This window comes from Balaenoptera musculus, chromosome 19 (assembly GCF_009873245.2).
Source record: "Balaenoptera musculus isolate JJ_BM4_2016_0621 chromosome 19, mBalMus1.pri.v3, whole genome shotgun sequence".
In the NCBI taxonomy this organism is placed as follows: Eukaryota; Metazoa; Chordata; class Mammalia; order Artiodactyla; family Balaenopteridae; genus Balaenoptera; species Balaenoptera musculus.
In genome coordinates, this window is record NC_045803.1 from 3,172,720 (window position 1) to 3,199,184 (window position 26,465).

General features: G+C 56.0%; 1 protein-coding gene across 1 annotated transcript; it reads right to left on the reverse strand.

The window, feature by feature from the left end:
• Nucleotides 1-860: 860 nt before the first annotated feature.
• SSC5D (scavenger receptor cysteine rich family member with 5 domains) lies at nucleotides 861-25,627 on the reverse strand. The gene is made up of 14 exons (XM_036834559.1): nucleotides 25,463-25,627; nucleotides 24,975-25,001; nucleotides 24,344-24,652; nucleotides 23,519-23,638; nucleotides 23,217-23,330; nucleotides 22,577-22,885; nucleotides 19,588-19,905; nucleotides 19,159-19,338; nucleotides 16,268-16,585; nucleotides 13,703-14,275; nucleotides 13,307-13,621; nucleotides 12,982-13,149; nucleotides 5,857-6,021; nucleotides 861-2,787 (listed from the first exon to the last, which is right to left on the reverse strand). The coding sequence occupies exons 1-14, from the start codon at nucleotides 25,485-25,487 to the stop codon at nucleotides 947-949; spliced, it is 4,782 nt and encodes a 1,593-aa protein (XP_036690454.1). The 5' UTR covers nucleotides 25,488-25,627; the 3' UTR covers nucleotides 861-946.
• Between the last annotated feature and the right edge of the window lie 838 nt (nucleotides 25,628-26,465).

Genomic DNA, 26,465 nt, shown 5'->3' on the forward strand with positions numbered 1-26,465 from the left:
ATTATGCACTCGTCATTCAAAAAATATTAATGGAGGGTGCACTCAGTGTCAGGCTCCGTTCTAGGAGCTGGGCATACATCTGTGAACAAGACAAAGATTTCTGCCCTGGTGGGGCTTCATCATGGCCATCATCACTGCCATCATGATTATCACCATCATGATCATCACTGCCATCATCACCCTGATCATCTTCATCACCATCATCTCCATCATCACCATTATCATCAGCAGCATCATTACAATAGTCATTACCATGACCTTCATGACCATCATCATCTCCATCATTACAATAGTCATTACCATGATCTTTATGACCATCATCACCATCATCATCTCCATCATCATCACCATCATCACCATCATCATCTCCACCATCATCACCATCATCATCTCTATCATCATCACCATCATCACCATCATCAACTCCATCATCATCACCATCATCACCATCATCACCATCATCATCTCCATCATTGGTATCATTAGCATGATGATCACCATCATCACCATCACAGCCATTATCATCACTTTCATCATTACCATCACATTACCATCAGGATAGGCATCACCATGATCTTCATTACCACCACCACCATCATGGTCACCTTCATCACCATCACCATCATAATCATCATCACCATCATGGTCACCTTCATCACCACCACCATTATCATCATCACCTTCATCACTTTCATCCTCACCATCACCATCACCATTCTCATCTTCACCATCATAATCACCATCACACTCATCACCACTATCACCGTCGTCCTCAGCGTCCTCACCACCTCACATGGTGCCTGTTGTTTTCACAAACAGATCAATTTTGTGATTCCACCTCCACTCGTCCCCCAGAAACATCATTCACATTTTGTTTTTAATTAGATACTTTGGTTTTCCTATTTTGGTTTGGGAGTGTCTTAAGTCCCTCAGACCCCAGATAAGGTCACACATCTCCCCGCAGAGGCCTCTCTTCCTCCTCTGGGGTAGTAGTGGTTGGTGCAGGTGTGCTGGGGGGCCAGGCCACCTCTGCCAGTCTCTTTACAACCTCACCCAGATGCCCCAGACCCTGGGCAGCCTCCACCAGCTGGGTCAGCCCCAGTCCCAGGGCTTGGCGCTCCTGCCGGTCCCGCTCCAGGGCCTGTGTCAGCCTCTGAAGCTGGCTACCCACATCCCTCACAGCAGCCACCAGCTCTACCAGGGCAGGCGGATCACAGGCCATGACCCTTACAGGTGGCACTGGGGCTTCACATGGGCCAAGGGGGCCTGGGCTCTGACCAGGAGTTGGCCCTAGGGTGAGGCGGTCAGGGGGAGGTTGATCCGAGGCGGGGGCCGTAGGGGACAGGTGGAGGTCAGGGGCCGCAGTGGGGTCGGAGGCTGAGTGTGGAGTCTGGGTAGGTGGAGAGGTTACTTTGGGGCTCTGGCTCGTGGGTGGTGTGAAGTTCTCAGTGGGCAGCGTGTCTGTGCTCGGGGCTGGAGAGGGCCTGCAGGGGCTGGACTCTGTTGCTGGAGAGGGCTCTAGGCTCCACATCTGGGATGTGGAGGGGTGAGGGGCCCCCGTGAAGGTCAACCGGGGGTGTGGGCTGGGCTTGACTGTTGGTGCTGAAGAGGGAAAGGGAAGTTCTGTTCCCAAGGAAGTAAGAAGGGACTTGGCAGTGACCATAGGGGTTGAGGTGGGGTGAGGAGTCATGGTGGGGTAAGCAGTAGTGGTGAGGTGAGGGGTCGTGGCAAGGTGAGGGGTTGTGATGGGTTGAGCACTGGTGATGGGAGGAGGGGTCGTGGTGGGGTGAGGGGTCGTGGTGGGGTGAGGGGTTGTGATGGGTGGAGCAGTGGTGATGGGAGGAGGGGCTGTGGTGGGGTGAGGGGTTGAGGTAGAGTGAGGGGTGGGGGTGGGGTAAGGGGTGGCAGTGGGGTGAGAGGTCGTGGTGGAGTAAGGGGTTGTGGTGGGTTGAGGGGTCGTGGTGGGTTGAGGGGTCGTGGTGGGTTGAGGGATCGTGGTGGGGTGAGGGGTTGTGGTGGGGTAAGGGGTTGTGATGGGTTGAGCAGTGGTGATGGGAGGAGGGGTCGTGGTGGGGTGAGGGGTTGAGGTAGAGTGAGGGGTGGGGGTGGGGTAAGGGGTGGCAGTGGGGTGAGAGGTCATGGTGGGATAAGGGGTTGTGGTGGGGTGAGAGGTCGTCGTGGGGTGAGAGGTCTTGGAGTGAGGGGTCGTGGTGGGGTAAAGGGTGGTAGTGGGGTGAGAGGTCGTGGTAGGGTGAGAGGTCATGGTGGAGTGAGGGATGGTAGTGGGGTGAGGGCTTGTGGAAGGGTCTGGGAAACTAGAAGGTTCTGGAGTTGTTTTGGGGTATGGAGATGTGTCCAAGGCTGGGGTTGTGTCAGACTCCGGCGTCAGCTCTGAGGTAGGGGAAAGGCGGGTCACCACCGCTGGTGCAGAGGGGTCAGAGGTCAGTTCTTTGGGCATGGTGGGTGGTGGAGTGGGTGAAAGCCCAGGGGTCAGCGCTGGAAACACGGCGGCATCAGGGGTGGATAAGGTAAGGCCAGGGGTTGTCGAGGTGCGGTGAGAGTTCGTCCAGGAGGCCGGGTCTGGGCTGGGCGGCAAAGTGGCGGGAGGGTCAGAGGTCACCTCCGGCGTTGAAGCTGCTGTGGGGATGAGCTGCGGCGCGGAGTCAGAGGTCAGGACAGGGCCCGGGGGCCCCGTTGAGGCGGAGGGAGCTGGGGAAGTGGTGGGGGGCGCAGTCCTGGCCGCTGTGGGCCGCAGCCGTCGCTCGTGCCACGGTTTCCTCAGTGAACCTGTTGGAGGAAAGACGGCCGGCGGTCAGTCTGCTCCGCCCACCCCGCGGCATGGTCCGCCTTCCAGGGGTGGGCCGACCAATGGGAAGGCAGACAGCATCGTGACGTCATGGGTCGCCGGCAGACTTCATCCGCCCTAGTGCCCCACCTCCACGCCTCCTCCGATGTCTCCAGGCGCCACCTGGCGTCCTCCCCTCTGGGCGATGCGGAGATGGGCAGGCAGGGGGGAGGGGGGATGTGGAGGGGTGCCTGGGATGCAAGAGGGGGCCGAAGGGCAGAGATGGGATGAAGGGAGATAAAGAGCGGGAGGGGAGTGGGAGACGGTGCATAGCATGAGGGGGAATCTGAAGGGTAATCTCAGTAATCAAGACAAATCTCTTTACGCCATATTTTTAAACAATCAAAATTAATGCAAAAGATCTACAATGCACAAAAAGTCAAAATTTTAAAGACAGGATCCGACCTACCTCATTGGAATCCCCCCTAAAATTGGCTCTGTCAGATCCTGGTGAGGTAGGTCAGATCCTGACTTTAGTTAAAATTTTATTTAGTTCATCGTGGATTGTTTTTGCATTCATTTGTTTTTTAACCTATGGTATTAAGATCTTATTTATCTTCATTACTAAGTGTTTGGAATGCCCCCAAATTTTAGGCCCGAGTAAAGTGAGAAGGTTTACCCTCTTCCAGGCCCTGCTTCCAGGTAAATGTGAATTTTAAGCTCTTTTTACAGATGAGAGAAATCAGGCCAAGAGGGTAAGTAACTTGCCCAAGGTCACACACAGTTTGAAAGTTGCAGGGACAAGCTCTGAACCCAAGTCCTTTACATACAGAGTCTAGGCCATTAAGTATCACTTTCTCAGTCATGGAAATGTTCTGTGCTGTCCAGTATGGTAGCCACTGGTCACCTGTGGCTTCTGAGCACTTGAAATGTAGCTAGTTCAACTAAGGAATGAATGTTTCCTGTTTCAATTTTTTTTTTTTTTACCTTTGAATGGATTTCTTTTTTTAAATTTTTTAAATTGAAGTATAGTTGATTTACAATGTTGTGTTAGTTTCAGGCATACAGCAGAGTGATTCAGATAGATACATATACACACACACATATATACATATTCTGTTTCAGACTCTTTTCCCTTATAGGTTATTACAAAATATTGAGTATACTTCCATGTGCTATACAGTAGGTCCTTCCTTTTTCAAAGTTTTGATTCACTTAAATTTAAATAGCTACCTGTGTCAGTAGCTACCATATTGAACAGCACAGCTCAACAGAATTCCACTTTCCTGCAGCGTCTTTGAGGTGCATCGTGTCCCCCTGCAGGGTCAGAGGAGCAGTTAAGTAAAGGGCTTGGCCTCCAGCCAGGCTGCCTGGATTTAAACCCCAGCTCCATTACTTCCTAGCTGGGTAATCACGGGCAAGTTACTTAACTGCCTTGAATCTCAGTTTCTTCCCCATTTGTAAACCATGGATGATCCACATACCTCCCTTGCAGAGTAATCATGAGGATTCAGGGAGATCGTGTGTGTGCAGAGCACTTACACAACGCCTAGCACATGATAAGCATTCTCATGATTATTTATACTGCCATAGTCATTGATGTCTGTGCCTCAATTTCTCTTATCTGTGAAATGGGAACAATTATAGCACTTACATCACTCATGTAGGGCTCATGTGGCTGCTACGAGGATTAACACATATAAATATGTTAAAGAGTAATACATATAAAGTGCATAAAATAGCGCCTGACACATGGTGTATTGCTTGATGAATGTTAACTGTTCCTAGTTATTATTTCAAGAATCTCAGCTTAGTTCGATAGTACAGGGACTCAGTAACCTAGAGTGGTATTGATTTTTAATTTTTCAGACCCAAGGTGCAGAGAGCTAAGCTACTCATACCCCACTGTACGTTGTCATTAATAGTCCCTGCAACGTCTTCTCTTGCTTTATCTTACTTTTTCTGCTCTTTAACCCCAATCTCCATCCCCTCGTCCTCTCCCATAGGTACCTCCACTCTAATGTGTTTCACATATGGCCTTAAACATATGTGTGATCTTAAACAATACAGAATGCATAGATGTGTTTATGTTAATATATAAGTGTATGTGTATTTTTGTGTTTGTGCTTTTAATTTCTGCAAATAATATTCTGCTGGAAATCTCATTCTCTTTGACCTTCCCCTCAGTGTTATGTTTTTCATACCTATCCATGTTGCTGTGTATATAGCTCGTCATTGCTTTAGCTATTGCATAGAATTCCATCATGTGTAACCATTGCATTTCTCTTCTTTGTTACCCTACTGTTGGACACTTAACTTGCCTCCAATTCCCTAATACATCCTCACACATATTCCCTTACAAGCCTGTACAAGAATTTCTCTGGAATATAGATCTAGGAGCTGGGTGATAACGTATAATCATATTTAATTTCACTAAACACCACTAGTTTGTGTTTATCGAATTGCTATAGCCAGTGGGGATGCCTGTCTCCCCACACCCTCCCCTCACCTACACTTGGTATTATCTACCTTTCAAATTTTTTTCCATGCTCGTCATTGTTTTAATTTGAATTTTCTGATTCGTGATGAATGTGAGCACTTCTAGACATACTCGTTGGGCATTTGGGCTTCCTCTTCTGCAAATCACCTGTTTGTATCTTTTGCCCATTCTCTTATAGGATTTCCCATCATTTTCTTATTTGTCGGAGTGACTTACATGGTATAGCTTAGGGTTTCTCACCCTTGGCACTGTTGACGTCTGCGGCTGGATGATTCTTTGCTGTGGGGGATACCTTGCGCACCGGAGGATGTATAACAACATCCCTGGCCTCTACCCACCAGGTACCAGCAGCCTCCCTGCTCCCAGTCATGACAACCCAAAATGTCTTCGGATGTTGCCAGTTGCCCCCAGTTGAGGACCACTGGTATAGATAATAACCCCTCGTCTCAGGATAGATTTCTGCCTGGTCTTTCTAGGGTGAGAGTTGGGTCACCATGGGGAAATCTGGACTCCACCTCTCCATCCCACCACACAAACACCCTGGCCCCCTCGCCCCAGCCACATGCCTCACCTGTATCCCCACGGACCCTTGGAGCTAGAGAGGGCTGGCCTGGCCTCCTGGTGGTGCCAGCCATGCCAGGGGGTCCAGGTATGCCTGCGGTGGGGGTCCCCTTGGCTGGGACCTCTCCTGAAGGTGTGTCCCACGTCCAAGAAGGCTCATAACCATCCTCGCCACCTTGAGAGATACGGGGAGAACCGAGTAATAACAGTGTTGTGAAGATTTCTTTCCAAGATGCTGGGCGTTAGGAGGACTCCATCAAGAACACAAATTGAGGGACTTCCCTGGTGGCGCAGTGGTTGAGAATCTGCCTGCTAATGCAGGGGACACGGGTTCGAGCCCTGGTCTGGGAAGATCCCACGTGCCGCGGAGCACCTGGGCCCGTGAGCCACAACTACTGAGCCTGCGCGTCTGGAGCCTGTGCTCCGTAACAAGAGAGGCTGCGATAGTGAGAGGCCCGCGCACCGCGATGAAGAGTGGCCCCCGTTTGCCACAACTAGAGAAAGCCCTCGCACAGAAACAAAGACCCAACACAGCCAAAAATTAATTAATTAATTAAAGTTAAAAAAAAAAGCTCATTAAAAGAAAAAAAAAAGAACACAAATTGAAGCTGTCTTCCTGTTACAATGTCAGCCCACCAAATGCAGGCATACTCCCTGGGTCCGTGTGTACTCAAAATGTGCTCTAAGATATGGCCACATTCTCATTCATGATCCATTAGTGTGTGATCGATTCGATTTTTTAATTAAAATATACATCGAAAAAAAGGAAGCAGCATTGCAGAGTTGCAACCCTTGCGAGACCCAATCACATCCCTTCCCTTTGTCAGAGAAGCCTTTAGTTAATAGTTCCCAAGCATGCCTTTACACCTTAGCTATACAGGTGGGACTCCCTAATGCTACATTGTTTCCACGTGTGTTAGCTTCCTACAACTAGAAACACTGCACATATACATATATACAGCAAACACCTTCTCACAGCCCGCTTTTTGGCTGCGTTCCTTCCTAGCTGGCTGAGCAAGTCACTTCACTTCTCCACGACTCTGTTTCCTCACCTGTACGATGGGTATCGTGACGGCACCTACTCCACGGGGTCGCAGGGCTGGCAAGTGATAAGCTGCCCTTTCAGTTAAATGCATATAACTCTAGTTCCTTCTTTTTTTTTAACCTTGTGTAATATTCTATCGTATGAACACACAACTGCCGATTTATCTATGCTCCTGTGGACGGGCGGTTCGGTTGTGGCCAATGTTTTGCTGCAGTGGATTCTTCATGAGTGAGAATTGCTCAACACCTAATTGTGGGACTGCCGTGCGGACGGCATCTCTCTAGATGCTGTCAAACTGCCCACCTTTATCCCCTCATCCTTGCCACTGAGAGACATTTTAAATTTTTGGCAATCTCATGGGGAGCTGGTGGGCAAAGAAGATGCAGTTTCGCTACAGATGACCAAACTGAAGCCCAGAGAGGGCAAGGAACTTTCCTAAGGTCACGCAACTAAGAAGCTGGGTTTCAGACCCAGCAGGTCTATCTGCTTCTGAACGAGGACCTCTTCCCTCTAGGGGTAGATCTCCTGGGTCTCACCTCACTCCTTCCCTCGTGAGCTTTTATTTAGAATTTGATTCCAAGGCCACTCCCTGCTTCCCCTTGAGGTTACACCCTGCTCTATGCTTCCTGGGTTCTTCAGAGCTAATTCTATCATAGGCTTCTTCCCAGTCTCTGTGGCTGGAGTGGTTATGAGTGTGAATTCTGCAGTTTGAATCCAAGCTCTGCCCTTTGCTGTCCTGACCTCTCTGGACCTCAGTTTCCCTACCTATAAAATGGGGATAAGGATAGTACTCATCTCATAATGTTCCACGTGGAGGAGGTGAGTTAAACCATGGTATGCACTTTGGGGAATTCCCTGGTGGTCCAGTGGTTAGGACTCCACACTTTCACCGCAGGGGGCATGGGTCCGATCCCTGGTCGGGGAACTAAGATCCCACATGCCACACGATGCGGCCAAAAAAAACCAAACAACCATGGGATGCACTTAGATGGTGCCTGGCACACGGAGATTATTCAGTGAATATCAGCTATTACTGATGCTCTTATTACCACACAACCTCTAAATGTAATCTGGCATTTAATCTTGGATGCCCTCCCCCCTGCGCAGCCGTGACGTACAGCGATATCCCGAGTCCATGAGTCATCCCACCTCCCCACTGGGTGTGGAAACTCCATTAGACATGGCTGTCCATCTGCATAGCCTCATCCATTCCCACAGCTGCAAATTCCCTCCTCCCAGGCGCTCCTTGGAGCTCCAGGATTGCATATCTCATGTCTCCACTTGGGTGTGTCAAACGCATCACTAACGGAGCTCTTAATATTCCCACTCTGGATCCTGTGCACCCACCCCGCAGTGTTCCCTGGTTCAGTAAAAGGCGGGTCCCCATCCCCTACCTCCCTCTCTCTCCTCAACCCTCGCACCCAACGCATCACTCGAACCCACCAGCTCAACCCCCGGAATGTAGCTTGAACACCTGCACTTCTCTCATCTCCACTGCCACCCTGGTTGAGGCCACCGTCACGTCTGCATGGACCTTCTGGTCTCCCTGCATGCACTCTTACACCTACATCCACCCCCCTGAGGCATCCTGAGCGACTGCTTTGAAAAATACACATGTGGGGGACTTCCCTGGCGGTCCAGTGGTTAGGACTTTGCGCTTCCACTGCAGGGGGCACGGGTTTGATCCCTGGTCGTAGAACAAAGATCCCACATGCCACAAGGCGCGCCCCCCCCACCCCCCCAAAAAAGAAAGAAAATATACATGTGATCACGTCCTCCATAACTTAAAGTGCTTAAAACGCCACGGGTTTCTGCACATAGAATAAAACCCAGACACTGGCCTCATCCCCGATCACTCTCCCCCTGCCTGGCTCACTCCACTCCCGCCAAGCCAGCATCCTTGCCGGTCTCCCAAGGTCCCACCACAGGGCCTTTGCACATGCTGCTCCCTCTGTCTGGACGGCTCCTTTAGCTCCTTCCAGGCTCCCCATCACAGCAGACGTCTTTACAATGTACCACAGACCTCATCTCCTGCCATCATCCCCATCAACCACTTCACTTCCGTCCCAATGACCTTGCTGCTGTTTCTTGAACCAGCTAAGCACACCCACCTCAGAGCCTTTGCATGTGCTGTCCGCTCTCTACAGAACACTCTCCAACCAGATGTTTGCATGGCTTCCCCCCTCTCCTTCTTGAGGCTGTCACTTAAATGGCATTTTCTTAGTAAGTCATTTCTTGATCATCCTATTTTAAATTACAACACGTAGCCCTCCCTTCCCCCTCCCTTGCTGTGCGCATCACTGCTGTGTTCCCAGGGGTTAGTACTCATGCCTGCCACACAGCAAACATTTCAGACACGAATTAATGTCTGCGTCTCCAAATTCCATCATCCTGGAAGCCTCAAGAAATTTTGCTTCAGTGAAACGGAAAGTGAGAATTCAATCTTCATAAGTTTCCAGCTTCGTCTCCTGTACACTCTCTCTAGACTTACACAGTGGTCTCTCACTGGTTCATTCATTCATTCATTCAACAAGTATGTAAAAAAGTCTCTACTAAGTCTCTACAACACAGATCCCACGGTAGACAGAATAACGCTCCCCAAAGATGTCCAAGCCCTAATCCCCAAAACCTGTGAATATGTTACCTTTCCTGGCAAAAGGGACTTTGCAGATATGATTATGGGTCCAGAACTTGAAACGAAGAGATTATACTACATTAATCCAAGCGGACCCAATCTCATCACACAAATCCTTAAAATGAGAGAATCTATCCCAGCTGTAGTGACAAAGATGTAAAGACAAAAGAAGGACCAGAGAGACAGATGCAACATTGCTGGCTTTGAAAATGGAGGAAGGGGCCATGCACTAAGGAGTGGAGGGGCCTCTAGAAGCTAGAAAAGGCATGGGAACGATCCTCCCCTCGAGCCTCAGAAGGAACACAGCCCTGCTGACACTTTGATTCTAGCCAGTGATATCCAGGTGGGACTTCTGACCTTCAGACCTGCAAAATAATAAACTTGTGTTGTCTAAGCCCCTAATGTGTGGCCGTGTTGTGGCAACAATAGAAACTGACATAGCCAAACACAAGACAGCTAAAAGTCTAGCAGAGACGACGTGGCCCAAACAGGCAATGTAATTTTCTCAACTCCAGCCTCTGCTTCTCTGAGAATCCCCTTCCTCCTGGTATCTGCTGGTGAAAATGACACCATCTCTTCTGCGAGGTCTTTCCCAATCGCTCTACTGGAAATAATCACTCCGTCCCTGGGATCCTGCAGCTGTTGGTCATTTACGGTAAATAACTCTTAACAACCAATGTTTTGCGGTTTTAAATGATTTCACACACATTTTGCTCATTGCATTGGGACCTGAGGTCACCCAGCTCGTTGTTCTAATCCCAGCGCAGCCACAGCTGGAACCTAGCGAGCTGTACTCCAGAATTCACTCTTGCAATGACTTCAGTTATTCCAGAATCTTTTCCAATCCAACGAGCAAACTGTGCGCGAAATCGTTTAAAATGGATCTCAATAATGGCTCCTGAGTTAAAAGTTTAATTTCTCTGAGCCTCATTTTTCCCCCACCTGAAACACAGGGGCAACACCAGGACCTATGTCACCCAGTTGGAATCATGCGTGCCTGGCACAGTGAGCTCTCCTTGACTCTTTCCAGGGACCTTGGAGCTCCCGTTTTCGTTTTTTCCGGAGGAAGAAACTGAGGTTCAAAGCAGCAGTCATTTTTTTCAAGGCCACCTTGCTAACGAGGATCGGAATTCCTGTCTGTCGTTTCCCCTCTCCCCACGCCACCCCGCACCTCCCTCCAAGTCTTCCCATTACTAAGGTTGTACACGTGACTCCTGAGATTTCCATCGCGCAATTCCTAGTTCTGTATGTATTTGTGCCTCGCGCCCAGCATCTGACCTCTCCGCCACAAGGGGGCGCTAAGGGATAGGGGAGGTGGCGCCGGGCTGCAGAGAACAAAGGCTCAGAAATCCTGGCCACACTGCACCCGAGGAGCATCACCTCTGGAAACTGAGCCCTAACTAACAGCTCGGGTGCCCCCCACCCCAAATCTCCGTACCTCCAATGCCTGCTCCGCGCCCCCCTCCCCTCCCCGCCGGCACGGCACCACACCGAGGCAGACCGCAGACGGTGGGCTCGCTAGCCTCTTCACCCGCTTTCATTGCCGCGGCGTGGGCCAGCCGGCCAATCAGCAGACGCACCGCGCCTGTGACGTCACACGGCGCGGGGCGATTGAAGTCTGCCCTGCCAACCCCTCCATCCGAGACCCCGCCCCTCTCGCAGAGGCCCTCGGAGTGCGCATGCGTGCTGAGCGTGTGAAAACCGCGGGAAAAGGCGCGAGGGGCGGGGTCCCGCGGAGAGGGAACAGAAGTAGCCACACCTGGGGGGAGAGAGCGGCCGTCGCGGGGGGACGGGGTCGGGAGAGCCGGGGGAAGAAGCCGCCACGCGGGAAATGGTAGGATGGAGAGTCAGCGAGAAGGATGAGGAGACGGAGAAAAAGCTGAGGGGAGAACCGACCCTGGGTGGGGGGAGGTTGAGTGGGAAACGGAGCGGAGGGCGTGGCGGTTAGAGTGAAAGAAAAAGGAAGACTCAGAGGGGAAAGAAAGAGAAACTGGCCGCGAAAAGCAGGGAGAAACAGGGGTGACGGGGTGTGGACTTGGAGAAAAAATGGGAAAGATGGTGAGAGAGGCTGACGAGGCATAGAGACGAGGAGGGGCAGAGAAAGAGAAAGAAAAAAGAGACACGGAGCTGAAAAGATAAACCGACCGTGAAAAACAGAGTGAGAAACAGAGACGATGAGCGTGAGAAACTGAAAATGTAAATAAAAAGAGGAGGACACAGGAGAAGAGATGAAGAGAAGCTGGCCATGAAGTACAGTGAGAAATAGATACGGGTTGGGGTGGGGGAGTGAGAAATGGAAAATGAAAGAAAAAAGAGCCAGACGCAGAGGGGAAAAGATAAAGAGAAGCTGACTGTGGGAAGAGAAGACAAAGAGAGAAATAGAAATGATGGGAGTATGAACTTGATAAGGAAAGAAAAAAAATGAGAAAGGTGATGAGAAAGAAAGGGCCGGTGGAAAAAAAAAGTGAGATGAGGCGGGTGAGAAATTGAAAGGGAAAAGAGAGAGGGAGAAATAAATAAATAAAAATTTAAAAATGAAATAAAAAAGTAAAGTAAATTCCTTTGGGACTTCCCTGGCGGCTCTGGTGGTTAAGACTCTGCGCTGCCACTGCAGGGGGCACGGGTTCATCCCTAGTCAGGGAACTAAGATCGCGTGTGCCACACGGGCGAGGCCAAAAAAAGAGAGAGAATGTGAGAAAGAGGAGCCGAGGGCGATCAAGAGAGACCCTGAGCAGGGATGGGACAGAGATCTCACACACACACACACACAGAGGAAGGTAGAGAAATGGGCAGCATCTGAGGGGGGGTCAAGGCCCCGGGGGTCAAGGCCAAGGCCAAGGTCAAGGCCCTTGGCAGCAGAGGCGGAAGGAGGGAAGCAGGCGACAGGGAGCCAGAGGCGGAGGGGCAGAGGGGGACAGAGCTGAGGGGCTGGAGGCTGCTCCCACTGGCCAGAGGAAGGGGGTCAGGCTGAGGACAGAACCCTCGACCCGGATGTCCCCACCCCGCCTCTGAGCCACAGCCCGACCCTGACCAGAGCGTGAGCTGGGAGAACAGGTTTGAGGGGCTGGGGTGGGGGGACAACGTGGTGACAGGGTGGGCCTCGGCTGTGAGGTCTGGGGGGACTTCCGTCGAGGCTCTGGATCGAGGGGCACGGGCTCCCAAGGCCCCGGCTGGCTTGCAGGAGGACTGCGGGCCGGGGCTTTGCTGAGCCTGGTCGGATTCTCCGCGAATCACACCGCAGGGGGTGCGGATGGGGTCTCCTTTAGGCTCTGGGGGACAGTGCTACTGCCGAGCCCAAGAAGGGAATGTTCTTAGGGTCTCTGGAGCCGAGGAAAACCTGTCTGGGGTCTCTGAGACCCAGGCCAGCTCATTTAGGAGGATCTTTCTGGACGCCCGGCAGGGAGGTGCACAGGGGTTTATGGAGGCCCCCTCCCCACCCCGGCCATGCCCCTCACCTGTGCTTGGAAGGCGCCTCGTCGCTGGGGAGGGGGTCCCTGGGCTCCCAGCGGTGCCCCAGGAGACAGTGTGTGCAGGCACCGCTGCAGCGGTGGTCCCCTTGGCCAGGTCCTCTCCTGAGGTGGGGTCCCAGGTCCAGGGGGGATAGTCTTCCTCGTCTGCATAGCCTTGGGAGAGATTGGGGAAGGGGAGAGCCCCGACCCATCTCAGAGGTCCTTGCCGTTGCTCCGAAGTCCCCTTCCCGAATCTCCTGGAGTGACTCTGGGTCCCCGCCCCCATGCCACCCTGACTCCTTGGCCACTGACCCCCCGCCCCCCGCCGTACCAGTGCAGGTGAGCCCCACGTCCTCCTCGTGGTCGCAGTTGTGCTGGCCCCACGCCCTAGCGGGGCAGTCGCTCAGCGAGGCCTCACTCCCCTTGCAGCCCATGTCATCCAGCCAGATGGGCCCGGTGCCAGGGCCGTAGTGGGTTTTGCCCACTCGGGGCCGAACCCTTCCGCAGCCCAGCTCCCAGCAGGCCACCATGCCATCCCGCAGGTCCCAGCTGTCATCACACACTGTCCCCCAGCGTCCAGCGTGCCACACCTCCAGCCGCCCGGCACACCGGTTGGGCCCGTCAGCCAGACGAACCCGGAACAGGCCTGCGGTAGACAGCCCAGATCAGGAGGGGTCAGCAGGGGTTAGGAGGGGTCAGCCACACCCTCCACGTTCCTTCCTCTCACCTGATGCCCCAGTGGGGGAGGGGGCTGGGTCTTTGGAGGACTCTGGAGTACCTACTCCTGGGATCTCGGCCGATGGCTCCATGGTGGCCTCAGAGGTCATTCCTCGGGGACCCTGGGTAGTCGGTGTTGCCAGGGTCTTAGAGGTCTGTTCCCGGGGGGCCCGGGGAGTCCGCCTTTCGGTGGTGTGTGAGGTCAGCCTGTGAGGGGCCTCCGTGGTCGGCGTGGTGGTAAGCTCGGAGGTCGGTCTTCGGGAGGCCTCAGTGGTCGGAGTGGTGGTGGTCAGTGAGGTCAGTTCTGGGGGACTCTGGGTGCCCGTGGCCCTGGAGTACTTAGTGGTTGATATCACGGGCGGCTGAGTGGTCAGTCTCTTTGCGTTTTTGGTCACCCACTTCTTTGTGCTTTTGGGCATCTTCCCTGGGGCCTTGGTGGTGGTTTTCTCAGGAACGCTGGGGGTCCGCCTCGCAGAGGGCTTGGTGGCCAGCTCCCCCGGGAGCCAGGCATCCGGGTCTCTACCCAGGCCAGGGATCCAGCTCCAACTGAAGGGGTCTGAGATGGAGTCCAGGCCGGGGGTACCTGGCAGACAGAAGGGGAGGACAGGGGAGACAGCAGACACCGTGATTGTCCGACCAGGCCTCTCCTTCTCTCTCATCTCCCCCTACAGACAACCACCAAGTTCCCATGCATTCATTCACATCATAGATGTTTACAAAGCATCTCCTACGAGCCAGGCCCTGTGCCAGACCCGGGGCATACGGTGGCCAGGCACGCCCGGCACCATCCCGCCTCTGGGCACTTACAGTCATGATGTGACTGCCCCCCTTCACCCCCTCACACTGACCCATCCTCTCCATCTGCCCAGCCACTGCCTGGCTTCCTGTACCCTCTGACTGGTCTTCCCCCACACCCCGTGCCCAGCTCTCACCGCCCCACCAGGGTGGTACCAGGTCACTGCCCAGCTCAAAACCCTTCTGTGGCTCCCGTGGCCCTCAGGAGGGGAGGGAAAGGGGAAAGTGCCTTAGCTTCAGGCAGAATGGTTGACTCCATCCTCCCAGCTGCCACGGCTCACCTTACATCTTTCTGATAAGCACAGGGAAGGCGGCAGACGCCATGGGCGATGCCAAGGGTTACTGATGCAGGACAAGGGTTAATCTTGTCCAAAGGAAGCTTTGGCCCTTTGCCCCTGGCTGCCGGGGGGGAACCTCCAAGCCCTTTCAACGTCCTGCCTGGTAAGAGTGTGTTGTTTCCCTGTGGGGCCAGAGCCACCCAGATCATCTCTGCTAACAGTGTGACTTACGGGCCGCCAGTGGGCCACCAGCCACATCTCATGACTGAGCTCCTATAAACACTTTGACGCCAAGGCTGGGAGGTCGTCCCTGGTTGGCAATACTTCACGTGTGTTGTCATGCGTCATTGCTGGGAGAATTACGTGAGGAAGATCCACAAGGGTCTCTCCTGGACCCAGCCCCACGCCTCTTCCCTCAACTGACTTTTTAAACTTTTGGCTGCGTTGGGTCTTCGTTGCTGCACGCGGGCTTTCTCTAGTTGCGGCGAGCGGGGGCTACTCTTCGTTGCAGTGCGCGGGCTTCTTATTGCGGTGGCTTCTCTTCTGGCGGAGCACAGGCTGTAGGCGTGAGGGCTTCAGTAGTTGTGGCTCGCGGGCTCAGTAGTTGTGGAGCGCGGGCTTAGCTGCTCCGCAGCATGTGGGATCTTCCCGGACCAGGGATTGAACCCGTGTCCCCTGCATTGGCAGGCGGATTCCTAACCACCGTGCCACCAGGGAAGTCCTGATATGGACCATTTTAAAAGTCTTTATTGAATTTGTTACAACATTGCTTCTGTTTTATGTTTTGGTTTTTTGGCTGCGAGGCACGTGGGATCTTAGCTCCACAACCAGGGATTGAACCTGCACCCTCTGCATTGGAAGGCGAAGTCTTAACCACTGGAACGCGAGACAGCTTTTCTGATTGTTGTGAATCCTTCTAGAAAACTATGGAACCCGAGGGTGGTCTTGGGGACCTCCCAAATGATAATGTGTCACACGGGTTTGCAGCGATTTGTCGGGGCATCTTTTTCTCACAGTGAACGGTGAGCCTCAAAGGCCAGGGTCGCGTTCGTTGCATTCCGAGGACCCAATACCTAGCTCAGCGTCTGGCGCTGGATAAATAACGGCAAATGAATGAACACGGGCCAAGCCTGAGTCTACTTCAACTGGCCCTCCCGTCACACGGGCTTCTCGCCATCTCCCGGTGCCCCATGCCTGCTTCCTTTCCTCTTCCTTTTCAGCTTCCCTCTAGGTGGGAGACTTCCTTGATTCTTGGTGGGAAGAAGAGGAGGAAGAATCCCAGCTGTGCCGCCCAGTTGCCGTGTAACCTCTCTGTGCTTCAGCGTCTTCATCAGTAAAATGGGCATAACATCCACCAATTTGGACGTATCGTGAGGTGTGAATACGGTCACGGGCGGGGGCTTAGGATGTGGGCGCTCAATCGATGTTAGTGCCAATGTTAGTTCCCGTTCCCTCCTCCAGGAAGCCCTCCCGGAGCCAGCGAACGGCCAGGGCCTCCTTACCAGTGCAGGTAACTCCAACGTCCTCGTTGTGAGCACAGTTGTGCTTCCCCCAGGGAGCGGCAGGGCAGTCAGCGAGGGAAGCCTCGGTCCCCACACACCTCACGTCGTCCAGCCAGATGGGGCCGGCGCCCCAGCCGAAGCGGCCGGCAGCAGGGTCTGGCTGCCGAGGTCCACCGCAGCCCAGCTCCCGGCAGACCACAGCCGAGTCCCGCAGGTCCCAGCTGTCGTCACACACGGTCCCCCAGCGCCCACCGTGCCACACCTCCAGCCGGCCTGAGCACCTGCTGGGCCCGGCCACCAGGCGTAGCTGGGGGGACCCTGGGGTGGGAGAGACCCAAAGAATTCGAGTCAGACCTTCCTCCACCTTCGCTCCATCTTCCTTCCATTCATCCACCCTTCCTTCCCAGCAGCAAGTATTCATCCAGGCCTGTGCTGTGCCATTGTCTGCATCAGGCACAGGAATAAAGAGTCAGGGATAGGGAATTCCCTGGCGGTCCAGTGGTTAGGACTCCATGCTTTCACTGCCGAGGCCCGGGTTCAATCCCTGGTGGGGGAACTAAGATTCCACAAGCCTCGCGGCATGCCAAAAAAAAAAAAAAAAAAAAAAAGTCAGGGATACAGGGTGGTTCCTTGGAGCTCAACTCAGAATTGCCATATGATCCAGAAATCCCACTCCTAGGGATATACCCAAAATAAGGTGAAAATGGGCATTCAGTCAGATACCTGTGTGCAAACATTCACAGCAGCATTATTCACAATAGCAATAATGTGGAAACAACCCAAGTGTCCATCAATGGACAAATGGATAAGCAAAATGTCGTCCATCCGTACGATGGAATACTATTCAGCCGTTACAAAGAAAGAAATTCTGACACACACCACAACATGGATGAGCTTGGAGAACATTATTCTCCGTGAAATAAGCCAGACACAAAAGGTCAAATACTATACGATTCCATTTACATACAGTGCCTGGTTGGCAAATTCACAGAGACACAAAATCAAATGGTGTGTGCCAGGGGCTGGGGAGATGGGGGGGAGGGTAGTGAGTGTTTAATGGGTCTGGGGTATCTGTTTGGGATGATGAAAAAGTTCTGGAGATGATGGTGGTGATGGCTGCACAACATTATGAGTGTATTTTTTACGACTAAACTATATGCTTTAAAATGGTTAAAATGGGACTTCCCTGGCAGTCCAATAGTTAGGACTCTGCGCTTCCACTGCAGGGGGCGCAGATTTGATCCCTGGTCGGGGAAGTAAGATCCGCATGCCATGCGGCACAGCCAGAAAAACAAAAAATTGTTAAAATGGTCAATTTTATGTTGTGTACATTTTACCATAATTTTTAAAAAATAAAGAAAGTGGTCTCTGGAACAAATTGCCTTCATTTGAGTCCTGGCTTTCTGACTTTTTAGCTGCGCGGCCTCATTTCTAACGTGGAAACCAGACGGTACCTACCCTGCGAGTGGCTGGGAGTTTTACCTGATGAAGGGGCTTGGAACAGCACTGGTCACGTGAGCCAGTGAGAGCTGAGTCTATGGCAGTTGTTATCATTATTATTATTATTATTCAGAAAAAGGGGAAGCAGGCCTCAGCTAATAGTGATGAAGTTCCCACTTTTTCAGCCTTTGACAACCTTGAGGAGATGGCTGTATTAATCGTGGCTTTTTATTTGCTGTACCTGATGCTTTGACATCTGGAGGGATTGCTGATTCCCAGAGACGGGAAACCACTGGAGTGTGCCCTTCATATGAAACCAACCCACCCAGAGCCCTCACCCACCACCTCCTGTCAGGCTCACACACCCCGGCCACCATCCACCTGCCCCATCTCCCCAGGGCACGTACCCAACAAGGGGCAGCGCCTACGCTCCAGAACCCACCGAAATGATGCAAACCAGCCCATCCTGAGTCATCTCACCCTGCCTTGTCCATTCCTCCCCATGAAGCCACACTCAAGGCTTTGCCCACCGTCACCCCTCGCTCCCTCTGCCTCCTGCTGGACCCTGGTGCTTCCCGTGTGGCCCTGCGTCGTGTGGGAGCTGTGCCCCCTCCTCTTGGGAATTGTGAGAAACCAACTATCTCTGCAATGACAGTGGTCTCACCTGTTGGCTGGACCACACAGCATGTGGGATCTTAGTTCCCCAACCAGGGATCAACCCGTGCCCCCTGCAGTGGAAGCGCAGAGTCTTAACCACTGGACTGCCAGGGAAGTCCCTAAAGCCTGTATTTTAAAACAACATCACTGATCTAGTTCTTTCGATATTTGTGAGAAGGAGGCGGCCTTGTGAGTTTCAAGACAGCCGGAGCAGAGCATTGAACCAAGCAGGGGCCTTCTGAGTGTGGGCTCCGTCTCCTCCCCTCCACCCTTCCCTTTCCCTGAGACAGTCTGAGCAGGGAAGGAGAGCACCTAGGGGCTGTGGGGAGTGGCGGGGGGGCAGGAAGCAGAAGCCAAACCCCTACTCAGCGACAAAAAAGAACAAAATAATGTTATTTGCAGCAACACGGATGGACCTAGAGATTGTCATACTGAGTGAAATAAGTCACACATAGAAAGACAAATATCAGATGATATCACTTATATGTGGAATCTAAAAAAAAGGGGGGTATAAATGAACTTACTTACAAAACAGAAGTAGAGTCACAGATGTAGAAAACAAACTTATGGTTATCAGGGGATAAGGGAAAGGAATAAATTGGGAGATAGGGATTGACATATACACACTACTATATATAAAAGAGGTAACTAATAAGGACCTACTGTATAGCACAGGGAACTCTACTCAATACTCTGCAATGGCCTACATGGAAAAGAATCTTAAAAAAGAAAAGAAGAAGAAGCGGCAGCAGCTAAGCCCCACATTTGGGGTGGGGGGAGCAGGAGGGACTCACCAGCTTCCGGCCCAGGCTCCTGAGGGGCAGTAGGGGAAGTGGGCGGAGGTGAAATGCCTGCTCTCCGCGGGGCCTGGCTCACCGTGGGGGGTGGGGGCCTGGATGCAGCCTCCCTGGGCCTGGAGCTGTTGCTGCCCACCGCGGCGGGGGCCGTGGGAGGGACATATCCCAGAGGCATACCTGGGGCGTGAGAGGGAAGAGGTGACCACCACCCGCTGCTGTGCTGCAGGCGGTTCCCCACACCTGCCATCCCAGGACCCCTGACGGAGAATGAGGTTTCACGATGAGCAAGACATGGGGCAGGTGGGCAGTCTGGACGGAGGGAGTGTGGGGCCCTGGGGTACACCTCAGGAAGACACACAAGACCCCCCAGTTCTCACCCCTCCCTCGAGGCCCCCCTCCCTGGCCCCTCTCCCAGGGCCCCCTCACCATCACACACGGCCCCAGCGTCCTCACGGTGATGACAGTCATGCTGGCCCCAGGGCCGCGCCGGGCAGAAGCGCAAGGCCGTCTCGTTTCCCCGACAGCGAAGATCGTCCAGGAGGATGGGTCCAGCCCCCTCCCCGAAGAAGGCGCCTCCAGGGGCGGCCAGCGCGCCCCCGCAGCCCAGCTCGCGGCAGGCCACCGCGGCGTCCCGTAGGTCCCAGGCATCGTCACACACGGACCCCCAGCGCCCGCTGTGCCACACCTCCAGGCGGCCCGCGCACCCGTGGGGGCCGTCTGCCAGACGCAGCCTGGGGGCCGGGCCTGGACGTGGGGAGAGGGAGGAGAACAGAGAGACGGGAAACTGATGGATGAGCAGCCTTAGGCCACGCACGCAGGAAACCGTGATGGACGAGCAGGTACTAAGGTACACACGCAGGTGACTAGGATGGGTGAGCAGGTACAGGCCACGTGCTCAGGTGACTAGGATGGGTGAGCAGGTACAGGCCACGTGCTCAGGTGACTAGGATGGGTGAGCAGGTGCAGGCCACGTGCTCAGGTGACTAGGATGGGTGAGCAGGTGCAGGCCACGTGCTCAGGTGACTAGGATGGGTGAGCAGGTGCAGGCCACGTGCTCAGGTGACTAGGATGGGTGAGCAGGTGCAGGCCACGTGCTCAGGTGACTAGGATGGGTGAGCAGGTGCAGGCCACGTGCTCAGGTGACTAGGATGGGTGAGCAGGTGCAGGCCACGTGCTCAGGTGACTAGGATGGGTGAGCAGGTGCAGGCCACGTGCTCAGGTGACTAGGATGGGTGAGCAGGTGCAGGCCACGTGCTCAGGTGACTAGGATGGGTGAGCAGGTGCAGGCCACGTGCTCAGGTGACTAGGATGGGTGAGCAGGTGCAGGCCACGTGCTCAGGTGACTAGGATGGGTGAGCAGGTACAGGCCACGTGCTCAGGTGACTAGGATGGGTGAGCAGGTACAGGCCACGTGCTCAGGTGACTAGGATGGGTGAGCAGGTACAGGCCACGTGCTCAGGTGACTAGGATGGGTGAGCAGGTACAGGCCACGTGCTCAGGTGACTAGGATGGGTGAGCAGGTACAGGCCACGTGCTCAGGTGACTAGGATGGGTGAGCAGGTACAGGCCACGTGCTCAGGTGACTAGGATGGGTGAGCAGGTACAGGCCACGTGCTCAGGTGACTAGGATGGGTGAGCAGGTACAGGCCACGTGCTCAGGTGACTAGGATGGGTGAGCAGGTACAGGCCACGTGCTCAGGTGACTAGGATGGGTGAGCAGGTGCAGGCCACGTGCTCAGGTGACTAGGATGGGTAAGCAGGTGCAGGCCACGTGCTCAGGTGACTAGGATGGGTGAGCAGGTGCAGGCCACGTGCTCAGGTGACTAGGATGGGTGAGCAGGTGCAGGCCACGTGCTCAGGTGACTAGGATGGGTGAGCAGGTGCAGGCCACGTGCTCAGGTGACTAGGATGGATGAGCAGGTACAGGCCACGTGCTCAGGTGACTAGGATGGGTGAGCAGGTACAGGCTATATGTGGTGTCCTGCTTCATGCCCAAGATGGGGCTGGAAAGCAGCCATTCCATCTTCAGTTTGCAAGTGAGGAAAAGACTCTGAGCTGGGAAGTCGCTCTCCAAGAGTCCAACTCTGGTCCTTCCACTGCCCCCCATGTCCCTGCCTCCCCAGGGGCGAGCCCTGGGGTCGCCGGCCCTGATGCCTGCCACCCACCTCCCCAAGCAGGTCCCCACTCCCCAGCTGCCTTCTGCAGCCTGTGAAGCAGGGCTTCTCAGCCTTAGCGCCCCTGACACGGGGGTCAGGTCGTCCTCTGCTGTGAGGGGCCGTCCTGCGCGCAGTAGGATGTCCAGCAGCATCCCTGGGCTCCACCTCCCCGATGCCGGCAGCACCCCCAGTGCCCCACACAGTCACGACAACCAGAAATGTCTCCATGTCATCCGGGGAGTGGGGTTGAGAACCACTAGTCTAGATGTTAACCTCTTGTTGGTCTGGGGGTACATTTCTGTTGGGTCTTTGTGGGGTGAGAGTTGGGTCACCTCTGGGGAGTGTGGAGTCCATCTCTCTAGCCTGCAGTCTGTGTCTAGAGAAAAGGACAGACCAGAGAGTGAGATGCTCCTGCCGGCATCACCCAGCTGTGAGTGACGAGCTCCCTCACGGGGCTGCCCTGAGGAGCAGAGGTGTCGGTAAGACGCCAAGCTTCCGGGCCCCTCAATGGGGTTCACTTCTTCTCCCCAACGACTTCTTCTCCTGCTGGAGACTCAACTCACCTCCTGGGAACTGGGCTTCAGAGGCCCCATTTCTGCCCCCACGTGCTTCCCACGGAGGCGCCACCGTCACTGCCTCTGGTCCACCAATCTGTGCCCCGACCTGTGTCCCCTTGGTCTCCATCCCCACCACACCCTACACGCTAGATACCCAGATCCATCTGTGCGGCGGGACAGACCCGGCAGTCAAGTTCTGGGTCATTTGCTTTACATCTCTGAGCCTCTGTCCTGCATCCATGAAGGGTGGGGCGAGGACATCCACCCGGGAGGCCAGGCAGGTGGGGGTGAGGCCCGGAGCCGGCTCCCAGCTTCCTCTGCAGCTCCCTCTCCCCTGTCCCATCCACCGACGGAAGCATTTCCTGCCCCCTGTGCGGGTAGGCGGGCAGGCTGCTCTAGTCGGCGTGCAGCCCTTGAACTTTCCCACCCCACACCTGTGGGCCACCCCCGCCCTGTGGCCGCTGCATCCTGAAAGTCAGGAGAGCGAGAACTGGGTCTGTGCCCGGTGTGGACGGGGCTTAATGAGTAAGTGTGAAAAGAAGGAAGGAGGGAGAGAGAAGAAGGAAAGGAGGAAGGGAGTAAGGAAGGGAGGGAGCGGGGAGGGAAGGGAATTGGAGCGCTCCTTAAAGCTGTGACCTCGGCGCGCGGGGAGGGGGCGTGGCCCTGGGGGAGGGGGAGGGGTCTGGGGAGGCGGGCACGTACCGGTGCAGACCAGTCCTGCGTCCTCGCTGTGGTCGCAGTTGCTCCGGCCCCAGGGGCTTCGGGGACAGTCCCGCAGCGCCTGCTCCCCGCCTCCGCACCCCACGTCGTCCATCCACACGGGCCCTGCGCCCGGGCCGAACCGGGCCCCGCCGGGGGCGGCCAGCGCGCCCCCGCAGCCCAGCTCGCGGCAGGCCACGGTGGCGTCCCGCAGGTCCCAGCCGTCGTCGCACACGGTGCCCCAGCGCCCGCCGTGCCACACCTCCAGGCGGCCCGCGCACCCGTGGGGGCCGGAGACCAGGCGCAGCCGCTCTGGCGGGCGGGCGGGGAGAGGGGCAGTCAGGGGCCTCGTGGGAGGCAGCTGGGGATACGCGGATTCAAGCCGCGGGGGGGTCAGTGGCCTGAGATGGGCCTGCCAGCCGGCTGTTAGGGGGAGAGCCAGGATCTGAGCAGGCCAAGGTCCTGGGTCCCGGGAGTAGACACCCGGGTCTCCTGACTGGGTGGGGAGCCTGGGCCTGACTGTGAATCCCGAGGGGATGCATTGCTCCCCCATACCTGGGGGTGGTCCCCGGTTTGGTCCAGCGGGGCCTAGGGCCTCACCCCGTCCAGATTTGTTGCAGAGGGGAGGCCTGCGCGGACTTACCCTGGCGGGGGGCTCCCGCAGTCAGCAAAGGGGCCCTAGTGGACTTGGCGGGCTTGGGCGGCCGGGGGCTCTTCTTCCGGGAGCCACTCTGGGGGGTCCCGGCTGGGCGGGGGGCTGGGTGAGGAGACAGCAGGGAGGGAGATCGGCAGCTGCACCTCCTGGGGCCGCAGGTCAGTCCCGAGAGTCCCCAGGGGTCTGAAGGGGGCCTTGGCGGGGGCCCTCGGGATTGTGGAGGAGACGGGCCTCTGTCCTTTCTCCCTCACAGCCGAAGCTGGAGACAGGGCACACGTGGGGGGGCTCACCAGGCATCACCGGGGCCTCCTCAGAGCCGGGGCTCAGCTCCCCAGACAGCCCCGGCCAGGGGTCCCCATCCAGGACTGAAGGTGAGTCGTCCCAATCCCTGGAGTCCGACACACGCTGACCTTCGGGAGAGCAGCGTGTGGCTGGGCCGCACTGGCTCTGCTTTGTCAGCCCCATCTCAGGCCCGCGGCCCTACCCGCTCCCCTCTTCGCATGGCTGAGCTTTAGCCCACTCACGAGGAACACGCCCAAGCCAGAGAGGTTCCCTATCAATCAACTTTTCCCCTTGCCTTCGTCTGATACGAAAACAGGAAGGATGCCTTTTGCCGACACAGAGGATTAATGGTCCATGAGGAATAATGGTCGTAAGACCCCCTGGGGGGAGGAAAACATGCTTCTCCCTTGGTACTCAGATTCTGTCTCTAGCGTTGGCCCCTTTAAATCTTCCTGCACCCTTTGCGGTGGTGTGAAGCACAGCTGCAAATAAATGGATCACTGCCCACCAGATCCATCCTGCCTGTATGAGTTCCCCACAGTAAACTCCATAGTTGTACTTTACTGCTTTGTTTATTGGTCTCAAAGTTCCCTTTAAGTTTGGAAGATATTATTCAATATCCCCGCCATGCAATCCCCAGATGCTATAAAGAGGGCAGGCCCTGAGTGAGGCAGGGCTGGGCCCTCCAGGGTAGTGGTAAGTCCTGGCTTTGCAGGGGGTGTCAGGGGTGGGGTGTCTGGACTTCTGGATTCTCAGAGTTACTGGGCTGAGGACTTGGGTCCCTGGGTCGTCTCTGAAGCAGTGTCCCTTGGAGGGGGTCGAGGGCCCCTCACCTGCACAGACGACGCCTGCGTCCTCCTCGTGGGAGCAGATGTGGGCCTTCCAGCCGCGGTGGGGGCAGAGGCCCAGCTGCTGCTCACTGCCCCGGCAGGCCAGCTCGCTCAGCCACACGGGCCCCGCGCCCTCCCCGAAGAAGGCGCCTCCGGGGGCGGCCAGCGCGCCCCCGCAGCCCAGCTCGCGGCAGGCCACAGCGGCGTCCCTCAGGTCCCAGCCGTCGTCGCACACGGTGCCCCAGCGCCCGCCGTGCCACACCTCCAGGCGGCCCGCGCACCCGTGGGGGCCATCGGCCAGACGCAGCCGCTCTGGGGAGGACAGAGGAAAGGCTGTGATGTCCTGGAGACCCTGGGGCCAGGGGGAGGGCACGGGCTGGGGGCTGTCCTGCAGGGCATCACCGGGAGGCCAGTGTCCTGGCTGCTAACGGGGAGCCCAACTCCTGGGTACCCAGGGGAGCAGTGGTGCCCCGTAGGAAGCAGGAGGCCGTCGCCCAGGTGGTCCTGGGGGAAGTGGTGCCCGAGGTCATAGGCGGATGGGGGCGACCAGGGTCCCATTGGAGGGTGAGGCTGGGCACGGGGTGGGCCTGCAGCTGAGCGAGGCCAGATGGAAGAAGTGTTTGGGGCCACTTACCAACAGCCTGGATCCCCATCAGAGCCACTGGAAGGGAGGTTGGAGGGGTGGACAGAGTGAGGCCTCATGCCTCTGAACCAGAAACCCCGCCGCTGGGAAGCAGGACTCTGGGTTGAGGGCCTGGCGAGGTTCAGGTCCTTGAGGTGGGCGGGGCCCCAGATGCCTCAGGTCAGGGCAGGCGCCCAGGCCCTTTGCACTCCCCCAGGGGCCTGGCTAAAGGTCAAATGATGGGTGACCCCCCACAGGATCAGGGCTGGTGGGATGGGGGGAGGGGGGGTAGGAGGTAGGTCCCTGGGGCTCCTAAGAGGGTAGGACGGGGGTGCCAGAGGCTGGGTCCCTGGGGGATCAGGCAAGGGAGGGCCAGATGTCCTGTATCCCCCAAGCAACAGGGATGAGGCCCCGGAAGTCTGAGGCTCTCCAGTGGGTGAGCTCAGGGGTCAGAGGGTGGGGCCCAGGCCCCTGAGTCCCCGAGGAGAAGGGTCACTCACCGAGGAGGCAGGCCAAGACCCTCATGTTTGCAGAGTCGGGGCAGGGATGGGGTGAACGGGGAGAGGAGCAGGAGAGGGGAGGAGCTAGCGGCCACCGGAGGGAGGGAGGGAGGGAGGGAGGGAGGCTCCTGCCAGAGGCGCCCGGGACCCAGGGAGGAGCAGGCAGGGGCTGGACGCTCTGCCAGGAGGAAGAGAGGCTGCGAGGAGGCAGCAGGGGACAGGAGGGGGGGCGGGGAGAGGGCTGGCCGGCGGCTGAGGCCTGGGGAGGAGGGCGGTGGCAGGCAGGAGGGAGGGTGTCCAACTGCAAACACCCACTTGGGAGCCGGCCTGGGGGCGGCAGGCTGCAGGGAAGCATCCAGGCCGGGGCGTACGTTGGGGGACAGGGGTGCACGGGTGGGGTGCCCACCCATCTGCCTCCTCTCTTGTCCAGCCAGGGAAGCGTGCTGGGACCAGAGGGCATCAAGGGTGGATTCACATCAGATGCCGGGGTTGGAGACCTGGCACAACTGGGGCTCCCGGTGCAGCAAGAGGGCTTGCAGCCAGACACCAGGAAGAACTTCCTGGATTGGGAAAAGAGATGGAGAAACTCCTCTCTCCATCCCCCCACCCCGGATCTGCGCGCAAAAGTCCCCAGCCTCCTGTCTGAGGGAGCCGTGGTTGAACTTGCGTGTCTCCCGAGGAAACTGGGGTCAGGGGTTGGGGGACCAAGGGTCAAGGCTTGGGTGGGGAAGGGCGACTAAACACACACACACACACACACACACACACACTCTCTCTCTCTCTCTGCACTAAGCAGCTGTGAGGTGGAAAAACTTCGGTAATGGGGAGCGTGAGTCAGAGGGCTGGCAGGGAGCGGGGCTGCCTTGAGCTCATTGCCTCCCCTGCCCCCAGTCCAGCACCCCCGCCGCCAACAATTAATATCAACCTCGGGGAAGGAGGAGCCAGACGGAAGGGGGGCTTCGGAGACAGACTGGAAAAGGCATCAGAGAGAGGGAGACAGGCG

Excerpts from the sequence above, each read along its gene's own strand:
- SSC5D (XM_036834559.1), bottom strand. The coding sequence starts at position 25,487 with ATGAGGGTCTTGGCCTGCCTCCTCG. Across the intron at positions 19,906-22,576 it reads CGCAGGACTGGTCTGCACCG|GCCCGGCCCCCAGGCTGCGT; the intron begins GTACGTGCCCGC and ends CCCCACGTCCAG. Across the intron at positions 16,586-19,158 it reads GGAGCCTGGGCCGGAAGCTG|GGTCCCCCCAGCTACGCCTG; the intron begins GTGAGTCCCTCC and ends CTCCCACCCCAG.